Below are 14,433 nucleotides of genomic sequence, written 5' to 3'. Positions count from 1 at the left end.
GAGAGATCATAATGTAATTACCATGCCTGGGCCCAGAGAATGAGAATTACAAGGTAGTTGGGCAGCAGCTCGTTGCTGTGTAAATGCACAGTTATTTCTGTTCCATAAACCACAATCCAGGTTACATGGTAATTACTTTGAGGTCCATTAAGTGTAATTATACAGTAATCTCCGGGAGCCAGTAATTACCCTCATGTTCCAAAGTATCTACCACTTAAAACTCCATGAGTTTCATGCAGGTAGGAAGCAGTCGCATGGTTTTCAGACTTCAGTGTCTCGGTCTGTGAGGTGGCCAGGACGGGGCCATATGTTACCATTTCAGTTGGAACTGCTTTTCAAAGGAGAGCGTTGGGCATGCTAGAGGTGGAGCGCAACACATGCAAAGCCCAGCCAGTCTTCATGGGCCCCCTCCAGCCCGCAGCAGGATTGGTACCTTCAGAGTTCTGTCCATCCCAGGCTGCCAGCAGTGCCCCATAGCTCAAATAAAGCCTTTACTGGAGGCACCAGCCCATCCTTGGAGAACAAATACAGCCCATGAGGTTTCATTCAGGCTCAGATGTCTCTTCTGGTTGCCAAGTCAGGGCAGGTAAATGCTACACTTGTCATTATGAGTAACATATTATATTTTACTTAATTTATTATACTGCAATCTAGACTTAATGCTCAGCAGTGTCAATACCTCTTGCACATCACTTCCATCTTTGGTTCACAGTTTACAAAGCGGGGTTCACCCCAACAACCAGAAGAAGACCTAGGCCTTCCCATAGCCCGCTCTTCCCACTGGTCCCAGTCACAGCATGTCCCAGTGGCAGGGAGATCTGGCATCCCCAGGACAAGCACCAAGGGAATGGTCCCCTGATCCCCTCTGCACTGCAGGGTGAGGCGGGGCCCAGAGAAGCCCTTTCATGGGGCCCACAAAACTGGAGCTGCTCTTGTGTTTCTTGTGCTTCATAAAATTCCATTTTGACCTGGAAAGGCAGGAAAAATGACTCACAGCCAAGGCCCCTGGGGGTGAGCTCCTGGGAGAGGGGAACAGGGCACTCTGGAGATGGGAAGCAGCAGGACGGTCCAGCACCGGGCACAGAGGGACTTCAGGAGAAGGAGTCCAGATGGCAGCAGCCATGGCTGGGACTGGCTCTTGCCTAACAGTGCTCCTAGCAGGGAATATTCCTGCTGCAGGAATGTGTTAGATTTTGTTTCCAGGCAGTAGCTGGATCAGCACGGTAGGAAAAACCTGTCTCCCATGCTTAACAACCAACTTTCCATGCCTTCAAAGCACGGATACACTCGGTTGAGTTCCTACAGCAACATTAATGAATGTTTTTCCCTTCTCTGTTTTTCAGGGATCTAAACTACAATGAGCTGCTGGAATTCCCTGGGGCTATCAGGACGCTGGGCCGACTGCAGGAGCTGTGAGATTTTCTTTTTATTCATTTTCAAAATCATTCCCCGATGGAGAATGACCAATAAAGCTTCGCATGTGCTCTGACTTGAGGAGAGCACTCAGTCCAAGCCTTTTTTTTTCTTTCCCAGCCCTCTCTGCCATGCACATAAAAGCAGTTTATCCCTTTGATTTCCATCAGCTCTAATCATCTCACCATCAGCCTCTGTACCACAGCTGGTGGAGGGGAGTGGGAGATCCCCCATCAGACTTGGAGCAGGTTCCTCCTGCAGCTCTTCATCCTCCTGTGGCATCTGAAGGACTCGAAGTCCATCTGATCTCCAGCTACTTCTAATGTCCATTCCCACCTTGGGATCACAGCCATGGAGTTAACTGTGTTATTGTGAGGCCATGGCTTCTGCAGGCCCTGTGCCACCTCCTCTGACGTGCAGAAACTCTTTATCATCTCCCTTAGGACAAATTTATAATAGGGAATTACAGAAGTTTATGGCCATTTTAGTGGCTAGCTCTCTCTCCTCTAACCAGTCAGTCTGGGAGACACTAAAAATGGGAAACCTTAACACTTAAATGGGAAACCACTTAACAACCACAAGGGCAGAAGCCCCAAGATGGGGGTCAAGTCAAGTTGATGTGGATCCACAGTACCTGTGGACCCTAAGACTGTGTCACACTGGTGACAGGCTGGGGTGGGACAAAAAGCAGCTGCTTTGGTGCTTCTGGGAGGCTTGGGGTAAAAATCTGATACTATTCTTTTCTTTTACTGGAAGAATTCTCAGGAGATTTCTCTGATCAGACCAGATAGCATCATTACTCTGACATTCAACATGAGAATAAGATCCTTAATCCACTTTGAGATGGCTTTTGAAATGCCCGTCACTAAATAAGAAGCAAATTTCAAACAGCCATCCAACTAATCACTCACGCAGATTCCTCTGAGATTAAACAACCTGAGCATCACCCAGAGCCTGGCCTTGGTCCTGGACACAGGATCCTGTGGCTGCTTTTGATGTACAGGAGATCAGACTGTGGCCACAGAGCACTCTTGTGCTGCAAAAGTTTGCTGATAGTAATTCTCTCAAGCTTAACCAAAAATATCACAGGTAGATCTACAAATACTTTAAAGTCACATGGGCCAATAATTCGTGGTAGGCTGCACTCTGGTTAACAGCTGTGGAGCTGTAATGGAGACTATCCATAAACATTGCAATTCCTGGAGGGTATAAAATAAGGGTATTTTGTTTGCTCCTGTTTCCTGACCTGTAAAGTGTTAAACCTTAAGTCCTTGTATTCTTGGTGGGTTCAGTGGAGTGACATATGGAGCACCAAGCTATACACAGAGTAAATACAGCAGAATGAGGGCTTTGTCCTGCCAAAGGACAGACCTTGTTCACTTCCTGGGATGATGCTACAGCTGGAACAGAGCCTACACCTCCTATTTTATGTGTGTTTTGAAGCCGCTCTGCCTTTAAAAGTGTTGAGGAAAGAAGGTGTCTCCAAGCCTTTCTCATCCATTAATATCAAGATATTTGTTTCTCCCAACAGCGGTTTTCATAACAACAACATCAAAGCTATTCCAGAGAACGCATTTGTTGGGAATCCCCTCCTCCAAACAATGTAAGAAAATTAAACAATGTTCCCTAAATCCTTATATCCCCCAGAAAGGGGCATTTCCTGATGTCTTTGGTTGGGATTTCTGACAGTTGTCAGCATGACTGCAATTTGATGTTTGTTGTATATGGGCCAACGCAAGCTGAAATTAGCTCCTTCTCAGCTACGCCGCAGGTTTTTTTGCCATGGGTTCTCCTTTCCCCACAGCTGAACTTTGCTGCAGTACAGGCTGATAACAAGGAAGGAACAATATATGAGTGGTCTGCATGGAAATCTTGCAGTACATAACAGGATTTTTCTAAGCCCTGGTTGAAATCTGCCTGTGTCTATTCCTTGTGTTTAGAAAAGCTGCTAACCAACTACAGCAGCAGTTATATGTGTCGGGAAACTGGGACACCCAATAGTTGTGTGTCTACCCCAGACCCATGGCCACAAAGTTCTGCAGATAAATACACCCAGTTGTCAGCTCATTTCCCCTCTGACCCAGACACAGGTAGAGATTTTTGGGCAGTTCTTCCCTGAACCACACTGATATTGGAAATCATGGCAAGGGACAAAAGCTCTGCTTGGCCTGTCTGGGACTTAAGTGATAGAAATACCAACATCTGGAAAGCCATGATGACACTGGGAGAAAACAGTCACTGCTCCAGGCAAAACAAACCAGCCTCATCCCCATCTTCATTGGGCACCATCCCTGGAGTGATGTGGGGGTGGAACACATCCAGAATACTCATGTCTCCATTGGATCTGCTCATCTGAAATCTTTCACAGTTGGTGGGGGGAAAGTGTTTCTCATAAGAGGTGATTCACTCCTCCTAAAGATAATTGGATCCTAGAAAAGTTCACTTCTCTCCACTGACTGTGACAAGTAGGAAAGATGCTGGTGCTGTGGCTAGGTAAGATCAGAGGAGCTGTCATCAAGTGCGAGGTGTTTCCCAGCAAGGTTACAGCACTATAGCAGGGTTGAAGGAGGGCTTTTCATTTTTCTAGCCTGCCTGGTTCAGCAGGACCCTAAAGGGCCCTTTCAGAGCAGCAGGAGACCTCAGCTGTACCAATGTTCATCCAAAACAGGCTAGTGGGAGAGCCTGGGGTTATCTGGAAAAGAAGGGCTCCTCATGGGATAGCCAGCGCCTCCTACATAGTTTACTACTAGTTGCTCCAAGGCTCTTGACTTGTAATAGCATCTTCTCTTCATGCACAGAAGAGTCTGACCAGTTACCCATTTCCTTTGCAGCCATTTTTATGACAATCCCATCCAGTTTGTTGGACAGTCTGCTTTCCAGTACTTGCCAAAGCTCCACACTCTGTAAGTTCACCAGGGACATTCTCAGAGAGGTAAACATCCAAGCTCCAAGCCCTGTGAGCTGGACACCTTAGTGGCCTTCTCCCTTCCTCTTTTTAGAGCCCTTGTGCCAATAGAAGACCACGATGCCACTCTTCTGGTCAGCCCTAAAGCTGGTGAGCCAAGGAGTAGGCACTGCAGATGTTTTCTGCTGAGGAAGAAAAATTTTGGGAAGGGCATTTTGGAGGGAGCAATTCATTCCTCCTGCCCACCCAGCTGACAGGCACAGGACTCTTCCAGGGTCTCCACAGCTGCATCAGCACCAGCAAAGACCACACTCACAAGTGCCACAATTTTTGCTGCATGCTGCTGAAGCAAACCTTGCACTGTTGTGTAGTTGCCCAAACACAAGGACACTGAGGGCATCTGCCTTCCTCCACAAGATAGAGAAGCGGAGGAACACATGTCCTGTAACACCGACACCATGGCACAAATGATCTTACTGGACAGCCAGCAGTGACAGTGCTTCCTTCACGCGTATGTCCCTAAGACTGCTCTAGGGCCACCACCATGTTGTGGGCACCATCTGGACCACAACAGCTGCTCCACATCGGCTGGCCTGGACTGGTTGGCTTTTCAGCTAACCTGTTGTGGCACAGCAGTAAATGTTGAGGCAGAGGCAACCTCAAAATCTCTATTTATAAGCCTCACCCAGTCTCTCGCTGCAGGAACACACACTCAGGCAAATAAAACAAATCCTTCAAATACCCATGCATTCTTTAGATCCAAATGCATTGACTCGGGGAGGCTTGGGTGGGATGCCCTGCTTACATTCCCCATGGTTATTGTTTGGGGGTTATTTTATTTAATTTGGGTAGAGATCATGCCAAGAATGTCAGTGGTTGGAGCAGGGTCTGAGCTTGCCAAGCCTCCTTGCATAGAAATGCCCAGCTCTGGCTCACTGCATCTGCACTGCGTGAGACATCTGCTCCACCACCCTGCCAGCAGTGACACACTGATGAGAGGGGCACTTTTGGATCTGGGACTCTGATTACCACATTTGGATGTGAGAAAGCAAATTTACCACCATGGCTGATGAGGCTGGGACCTTGGGCAGCTGCACTTGCTTCTGGGTCCTCTGTCCACCTCACTTCACCCTCGTTTCTCTGCAGGTCGCTCAATGGTGCAACGGACATCAGAGAATTCCCAGACCTTAAAGGCACCACCAGCCTAGAAGTTTTGTGAGTGGCAACTCTCTCCTTTTACTCTGCTATTTGTGCTCTACCTCCTTCAAGGCGGTCCAGGCTGTTTCAGCGAGGACAAATTTCACAGTGCTGTGCAGTTGGTTGTCTTCAGCTCTGCCTCTCCTTGGTCACTCACCTCTCTGCTTCGTTTCACCCCTGTGGCTCCTGAAAGCAGCTTTCCTCTCCGTGAGTTGCTCTCTTGGTACTGTTGAGTGTGCTCCAATCTTTTTTTTTATTTTTTTTTTTCTTCCTTCCCTTCTGCATCTGTGAAGGAACAAGCCTTTGGGTGCAGTGCTTCATCATGGTCTGCTGAGACCCAGTGTCTCTGCCTGCCCTGGGACCAGCCCTGGCAGTGCAATGCAGTGCAGGAAACATCTGCCACCCAGGCTGGGGGCTCCCAGAACTGGTCTGGTCCCATCCTCACACCACCAGACCCAGAAGAGCAGGAGCTTGGAGGACATGCTGCCTCTGGCCGCGCATGGTCCTCCTTTCTAGGGCATTGGTCCACATGCTGTGCCCAGACTGGGAGCATAGCTGAGCACACCCCAGCCCAGGAGTGTGACCTGGCCATGACTTGCCTCAGGGACACAGGGACACACCATCCATCCCGCATACATGAATTTCTGAGGCAGTTGTGGCTCCAGGAGGATCACCAGTCTGGACAATGGGGAACTGGGATGGCAGAGCATGCCACGGAGGGCACTGCCACCTACCCTCGACATGGCCAAGGACAGCAGCAAATTCAGTACTCAGCAGCATCCCAGAATTTCTTATAGGCACATTCACCTTTACCAGGTCCAGCAGCAGTGCCCATTTCCAAGGCAGTTTTTGTTGCTCTCCAGGTATTTCATTATCCCACTGATATTATCTCTCCTGCCACCACCTGGGACCAGTAGCTGGGCTTGTGGGTCACAGAGTCTGTGCACTGGCTCTCGGTAACACCATTTCTTCTCTCTTCTGCACTCCTCTAGGACCCTGACCCGAGCAGGCATCCATTTACTCCCCAGAGGGATGTGCCAGCAGCTGCCCAGCCTCCGAGTCCTGTGAGTAACACGTTTCTCTGCCTTACCTGGTCTTTAGAAAAGTGCCATCAGAAACTGGGCTTTCTCCTTGTCTAGCTTAGGGAGGGGACCAGCTATGGAAGACCATCCTGTGGTTCTTGTTCCCGTTATCTTTTCCGTGTGGAAAACATCACCTTCTTAGGCACTACCTTGAGCTCTGCATGTTCTTGAACTTGCTTTCTTCATCCCAGTGTGATGCTCCGGACTCATGGCTGCAAGCAGTAACGCACATCCACATTTGCCTCCTCCTTGCTCTGCATCAGTGGGAACTGTCTGCCCCATGCAAGGAGGGTAGAGAGGGTGCAAAGGGTGGTGGGTAAGAACAGCAGCAGCATTTCTGAGCTCCTAGCTGTACATAGCACGAAAGCCAGAGGTAAATCACACTCACACTACGCTCTGCCTCAACTGCCTTACTGCAGCTGGAGCTCCAGCAAGTGCCATCATCTGGAGGAAGGATCCTGTTCACATCTTGGGAGGGGACAGGCCTGACCTGATGGAGACCTGCAAGGCCACATGGCCACAGCCCCTCACGTGGTGCAGCCATGGCAGGTCAGGGTTTTGCTCAGAGTCTCCAAGTTGCTTTGACTCTACCTGCTTGGCAAGGCACCGAATGATACTGAGTGGGGGGATGTGCTTTTTTCTTTAACTTGATACATGATGAAATCAGCATCTCAGAACGACTCCTGCATCTTCTCAGGAATCACACCCCTCGTTCCTGAGATCCTCAACTTTGTCTGCAGTCGAAGACATCCTCAGGAAATGAGTCATGAGCCAGATTTGTACAAGTTTGCAGCCTTAGGGCAAGCAGGAGGCTTGCCTCTCATCAGTCTTTATACAAGCAAGCTGAAAATGAAAACAAGTTTGTTCCAGGAAAGCAACAGGAGTGAATTCTTGATCACAGAAATCGGAAACAAGAGAGAAAAACATAAAAATAAGAGAATAAAATTTGTAACTTAGCAGATCACAGCATTTTGGCTCCAGTTATCCCTGTAGGGAAGATCTCTCATCTTTAGACATCTGGACCAATTCAATGGACATCTTTCCACGAAAGTGTAGCCTTTGGACTGGCCCAGGCTGTAGGGTCGCAAGCGCTCTGTTTATGTTTGCAAGTTATCAGACTGTAAAACTTCGCAGCAGAGCCTGTTCCTCATGCCTGCCCCCTCCTTGTGGGAGAGTTTTATTGGGACACCCCACCTTGTTTCTTGTTCCTTGTTCCTCTTTCCCAGTTAATTTTACTGACATTAATTGCATTGCTTTCAGAGTTTGGAGAGAGTATGTGGGCCAATGTTTGTGCATATTTACATCTCTCTTGCCTTTGAAATGCATTTACTTCTGTCCCCGCACAGCTAGTGGTTGTTCTCGCTGCTTTCCCCCCTTTGCCAGCCCCTTGGCAGTTTGTCAGGTTGATGTTACAACTGTGACATATCTGAACACAGATGATACAGTTGATGCCACATTTATGGCCTCCTACTGCTCACACCACGCTGCAGATTTTCCGCAGAGATCTTGCACAGGGGCTGTAAGAGCCACCACAGGGGCGTGAGGCTCGTTGCCATGTTGTGTCGCCTGTCTGTGCATGGGCGCTGAGCCCAGCACAACCAGGCAGGGCAGCCTGCCGAGCTTGAGCTTGGCATCAACCTGACATCTTCCTGCTGGTTTTGTCCAGAGCTTCTGCTCAGGGCACAGATTTGTCTTTCCTCTCAAGCAGAAATAGATAAAACTTCCTTGAGCAGAGCTAAAGTCCCTTGATGCCATCATCCTGGTGTGTCCACAACACAGCATCAGTGACTGCTGGTAGATACTGGGCTGCATCTGCTTACCCTCACTCTGGAGGAACCAGAAATAACTCCTGGGGCTGTGTTCTCCCTCCATCACTGTCTAGCTAAGCCACCACCCTGTCAAGCCCAGTGGATTGACACAGGGATCAGGGAAAAGTGACTCATGCTCTAGCTCTTTCTCCATACTGGGTGACAGTCTCCAGAGTCAAGCACAAAACTGTTGCTCACTTTTCCCTCCCTCCTCTTCCCCACCATGGAAAATTGGTGGAGAGGGGGTTGGCAAAAAAATAAATAATTGAAATGTTTTAGCAGCAACTTATCGGCAGAAAGATGGAAACTGAGTTTGGAAAGTCGGCAGAGAGGCCACATACAAAACCTTACCCTGGGGCAAATTTCCCTTGAACAACCACAAATCCAGCCTCTGCTGGTGGGGAAAAGAGCTGATTTTAAGCATTACTCCTTACCCAGCCCAATTCAGTTGTAATAAATTCACATTAAGCTGTGCCAGGATAGGTTTTCCTCTGACTATCAAGCCACTCTACCCTGAACGCTGACATGACACTGGGCCATGAAGCAGTGGGAGCAAGAGTTTGCTGGGAATTGCTTTCGTGACAGAACTTGAAAGAATGGGGACCAGAGGTTTTCACAGTCTGTACCAAATCCCTGCCAGTGCCACAACCCCTTCCCTGACCCTGGGGAGAAGCCAGGAGAGGCTGAATGGGGAGCAGGCGATGGGCAGTTGGGTTTGCTGTGCCAGGAAAGAGTCAAGGCAGCTGGCTGACTGCTCTCCTGGCCAAAACCTCCCCAGGCTCTGCAAGCACATCTGCAGCTTTTGTGAGCTCCGCCATCCGCAACAGCAGGACGGGAGCTCTGGCACAAACTCCTCTCGCTTTGCCCACAGAAAAGCAAGGATGTGCTGGCACGGATGCGTTTCACAGCTGACTTGGGGCTGAGGAGGAAAAGCCCACCCCAGCTGTAGAAGCAGCTCCGTCAGTCCGCAGCTTGTGCTGGAGGGAGCTGGGCTGGGGCTGGATGAGTATAAACCACCAAGCAATCCTTGCCTTGCACAGAGATGCTCAGAGCAAGCATCAGGTGTGTGCAGAGTGGAGATCCCCCTCGCCTGGGGTTGCTGCTCTCTGCAGCTGTGTAAAATGGAAGTCAGGTCATCCCCCTCTCCAGCAATATCTGCTTTCCAAGGGAGGGCTCGGGGGAACTCACTTTTGATGTCCTAATGTTTCTGTACTGGTCCTTCCCCTGCAGAGAACTGTCGCACAACCAAATCGAAGATCTGCCCAGTTTCCACCGATGTCAGCGGCTGGAGGAGCTGTGAGTAAAGAGATGCCCTCCCTTGCACCATGCTCTGGGCGGAAAGGGCTGTTTCGGGGAGAGAGGCAGTTCCCACACACAAAGTTCAACCTTCACCAAGCACTGGGAAAGCTGAGGGTTATAATTCACTCTTTGTACTGCGAATGGACCAGAGCTCCACTCTTTGCCCCTGTGCAAAGACAGAATAAAAATACATCCCCTGTGCATAGGAGCTTCATTCACTCAGGTCTTTTCAGAATCCCAGCCACAGCAAACAGAAGTAGGATGTAACAGCATTGAATTTTACTTCACTAACTCAAGTCCCAATATGAGCTAATCAAGAATGGGGTTTATCTGTACCATAAATGTTTTCTTCTTCAAGAAGGGGTCCCATGCCATGGGCACAAAGCAGCTTTTATCCACACTGCTCAGGGCTAGCCCCTCCATAGAGATGATTGATGCTTTTCTCATGTGTAGCGCTTGAATTGGGTCTCCTCTGGGCCCTGCGAGGAACCTCTATTGCTCTGAGACAGTTTTTCACGTTCAGTTCAAAGTATCTGAAGATCTGGCCCTACACTTCAAATCTAACAGAACTTCTTGGCCTTTTTGAGAAAAAAAATAATAGTCTCCATGATTTTTCATAGAATTCTGCAGCCTGGAAGAATAGATGTGTGGGAGCAACATGCCCACAAAAATACACTGGCAAGGTTGTCCCTGCTCTCTGCAGCACACCAGCCTGGGTGGCCAGACTAGTTCATCCAGCCTTAGCAAAACCGGACGTTAGGACACTGTGTGAAATCACATGAGAATGAGAGTTACATAGCCCTTGCTTCCTCTTCGATAACTCTGGGGACAGAGTAAGAGCTGGACGTATTTTCATCTGAAGTATCCCCAGGAAAATGTTTGAAAAAATAGAAAAGACATCAAAAAAAGGACAAATTTCAGACTTCTAAACCTGTAGTTTCACGCATTGTCCCTAAATTTCTTCCTACAATATTTTATAATACACCAAATTCAGACTTAACATTAACAGAAAAGCACAGTAAATCCCTCTTTCAGACTGCTTGTCAGACAGACTGTGTCTTAAATTAACATTTTCTTACAGAATGAGTATTTGGTCCCTTAAGCCCAAAGTTATCATCCTGTAAGCCCCACCCCCACCAGGCATCAGCATTCCTGTTGAGAAATACTTTGGAAACAACTCTGGTGGTGCATGGTGGTGCAGCCTGGCATGCAAACAACTCAGGTGTGCCAGTCGCTCTGCTGTAACTGCCAACGTGCAGGTTTTTACCTGCAACACACAGGTGGTCCCTCGCAGCTAAACATCCTTGCATTATTTCTCACTAGCTTGCTCCAATACCCCTTCTTCCCAATCTCCGCCTCTCCCACTCAGTGAGACCCCCCGAATTTGTGCACGGAGCTTCCCGTGGCTCTCACTTGAAATCTGAGCTAGAAGTAGGAGCAATGCATTCTTGGCTACGTGGGGCATTGAGAAAACAGCAGTAGAGCACATAGGAGAGCCTCGAGCCCCTGTCTCAGAAACATGAACATGTGACCAAATACCAGCTGAGACATTACAGCCATCACATGCAGGTCCTTGTGTGGGATGAGTCAAGATCATTTCTGAGTCTAAAGGCAGGTTAGCTACCCAACAAATGCCCTGGCAGGGGTGTTGAAGGTAGAGCACTAGGCAGTGGCTGTCTCCTGTTGTAGAGGGTCACACATCGAGGAGACCACTTCTGCAGGTCTGGGAATTCACGACGGGCACTTTGCAGGAATTTTTTAAAACTATTCACCATTGTTCCACATTAGCGAAAAGAAAACTGAAAAACTGTGAATGTTTCCCAGAAAGTGGATGCTTGCATCAGTTCTGGATGTCTCTCAAGAGGCGTAGGGAGAGTATAGGTCAGTCAGTAAACAGTGCCAGCTCTTACCCTGCTCCCTCCCCTACCATGGGGAGTGCAGGAGGCTGCTGGAAGGCAGGTGTGCAGGGGCTGAGGCACTTCATGAAAATACATGCACAGGATGTGGGTGGTGGGTTCAGCAAGACACCTGGATACTTCGTCATGAAAAGCTGAGATGCCTTCAGCCCTCAAACCCGCTTCGTCATCACCAAGGCAAAGGGCAGCACCATATAGTCTTTCCTGAAGGGTCACACAGAGCTGTTTGCTGACTTACCAGATCCAAGCTCTCCTTTTTTGCTCTGGACCAAGCATTTGCAGGTTCACAGTGGAGCAGAGCGGGAAACCAGTGTGGCCTTGGAGATAATGGGGCACCTCTAGCCACCACGCATCAATGGCACTTTACTGTGCCATGATGGCATCAAAAGGAGAGGCTGTCTGAGCCCTGGAGCTCAGAATGGAAAGAATGGCTTTGAGCTGTTTTGTTGTTCATCCCGTTTACCCCTTGAAATAAGAGTAGGTCTCCCAAGATCGAGTGACAGTTTGTGTCTGCTGCCATGGGACAAAGATCCCTACAAAATATGGACACTGCCTTCAGCTATTTTCTCAAACCAGTTTCTGTTTTTTCAGTGGTCTCCAGCACAACAGGATCCATGAAATCAGAGCAGACACCTTTGTGCAGCTGAAGGCCCTGCGCTCCATGTAAGTCTTGTCTGGCAGGGAGAATGGCTGAGTTTTTTGCTGGGGGAAGGAGAACTGTGAGCATCCAGCCAGCCTGATGTGGAGTTTCCCAACCCCACTCCCTCTGCTTCTGCTGGGAGGTTTTGCTGCCCAGTCCCTCTCCCACTTCCCCTTACAAAAGAACAGGGCACAAACCTTCTCCCTGGCTTTCCCTCTGCATTCAACACCCCCTGTATACAAACTCATTACCTGCCAGGCATGCAGACGCTCCACCCCACGTGCTCTAACCACATGCTGCAACTCGTATGTCGCACAGCACACGTTATGGTCACCTACCTCCTCACTGCCCATGCAGATATGTACTCGTGGCAGGGATTTACCACGGCGTGCATGAGCTCTAGCACCCCTTTCCTTACACACGCTAGTCCTGGGCCATGCGCTCCTGGAACATCTGTGCAGAACATCCCATTTGATTTGGGATTGTCTCCCCACAACTCAAAAGCATATGTTAGATGCATGAAGTGCACACAAGCATGCACATACCATACACACATAGTGACCTTGCAGTAGACAGTCCATTTAAGTGCTCAGCACCTTTGAGAAGCTCGTAAGGCTCGGCAGGGCATGATTCTCCCTGTGATGTGTGGGAAGAGCCCTTCAAGTACTGATGGTCTTTATTTACTGTTCTGTTAGGAAGTAAAATGAATCGTATAAAGATTTTTCTCATGATCCAGCAATTTACTAAGCCAGCATTCCTAGAGATCCCATGAGTGTCATGGTCACCATGATCATAACTGCACAGGAACACTCACGCATTACATGTACCACTACAGACAAGCATGCAAATACGAGCATGCTGCTGCCACGCTATAGTCACACAAATGTACAGCTGAGTGTGTGCACTCTAGCATTTGCCTTTGGGTATGTTCTGGGTCCCTGTGGGAAGGATTCAACTCACCCAACTTTAGCCTTCGGCAGTGAGCCACACATATCTGGGCAGGCACCCCTGAATTCCTTTAGAGCTGGAGAGATGTAGGTACGTGTAGGAGATTGTTCGTGTTGTCAGCCTTTGGAGAAGAAATGCTTCTTGATATGTGGGTTCCTCTCTGCTGATGACAGAGGGAGATGGGCCTTCTAGCTCAGATGAAAGTAGAGCTTATCGAGGAGCCTCAGGAATCCTCCCCAAAACCAAGCCAACTGCACATGACAGAAGACACTCTAAGATGACCTTGGTTCACCTTCCACACAGTTCCTGACCCTACTTGCTCTTGCCTGGGCACTCATCAGTGTGACCACATCAGGGACGCTCTGGCACCAAGGCATAACCTGTGTAACGCTCTGAGGTTTAGCATGTTAGCATTAAAGCACCAAATTTACAGAAATGAACCCAAAAAGGAACCTTTCCCATTGGTCTCGATAGAGGAGCTCCTGCGAGGCAAACTCTTGTGCCCTCTGTTAGAAACCACCCATATATAGACCCAAATGTATTTGCCTCCAGGGAGCTGCAATGAGACAGAACTTGCTGCCAAACAAGGGGTTACTGATCCTACATTTGCTCGCATCGAACCCCTTGACCAGGCCAGTGTCAGCAGCTTCACTGCCCTGCTCTGCACCCCTCTTACTGACGTGTCCTTGCCTTGCAGAGACCTGAGCTGGAATTACATCCAGTTTATTCACCCTGAAGCCTTTGTGACCCTGCACTCGCTCACCAAGCTGTAAGTCACAGTGATAATTTCTTTCACAGTGGCGCATGGACAGCAGGTATCTGAGGACCTCAGACTGACTCCCCAGGCTACCTGGCATTTAGATATCAGAAGGTTGCAGTGTTGAGGCACATGTCTCAGCACTGACGTGGGCAGACCAAATCCCAAGGTTTCCTATCAATATTAAAGGGATTATGAAAGTGCAGAAGGGGCCATCTTCAAGATGCTCTCACCCTGAACACTTAAACCACCACTTTCTGATACTTTCATACCTGCCTTAGACGCTTTAATGAAAGATCAGCATGATTGATAGACTGTTTCAGAAAGAGTCATAGCAGACCATCTTTGCTGGCTCTGGAGGAGTCTCCAGTCCTCAGCTCCCCTGCTAAAACTCTTGGGCATTTTTTGTGCTGGAGCTACAGTCATACCTGATCTATTATGGGGGAAGTGGTGGGGGAAGAGATGTGG

At 48.9% G+C, this 14,433-nt stretch overlaps 1 protein-coding gene across 1 annotated transcript in view; it reads left to right on the top strand.

Moving 5' to 3' along the window:
* The window catches only part of LGR6 (leucine rich repeat containing G protein-coupled receptor 6), a 149,525-nt gene that overhangs the window by 121,879 nt on the left and 13,213 nt on the right, over positions 1-14,433 (top strand). The window contains exons 7-14 of the mRNA XM_068419489.1: positions 1,344-1,412; positions 2,945-3,016; positions 4,245-4,316; positions 5,465-5,533; positions 6,508-6,579; positions 9,636-9,701; positions 12,212-12,283; positions 13,906-13,977. Of these exons, the coding sequence (XP_068275590.1) occupies positions 1,344-1,412; positions 2,945-3,016; positions 4,245-4,316; positions 5,465-5,533; positions 6,508-6,579; positions 9,636-9,701; positions 12,212-12,283; positions 13,906-13,977 (564 nt within the window). The remainder of the gene's footprint in view (positions 1-1,343; positions 1,413-2,944; positions 3,017-4,244; positions 4,317-5,464; positions 5,534-6,507; positions 6,580-9,635; positions 9,702-12,211; positions 12,284-13,905; positions 13,978-14,433) is intronic.

This window comes from Nyctibius grandis, chromosome 27 (assembly GCF_013368605.1).
Source record: "Nyctibius grandis isolate bNycGra1 chromosome 27, bNycGra1.pri, whole genome shotgun sequence".
Classification (NCBI taxonomy): domain Eukaryota; kingdom Metazoa; phylum Chordata; class Aves; order Nyctibiiformes; family Nyctibiidae; genus Nyctibius; species Nyctibius grandis.
The sequence above is the reverse complement of the archived record's forward strand: the minus strand, read 5'-3'. Positions and strand labels throughout refer to the sequence as shown.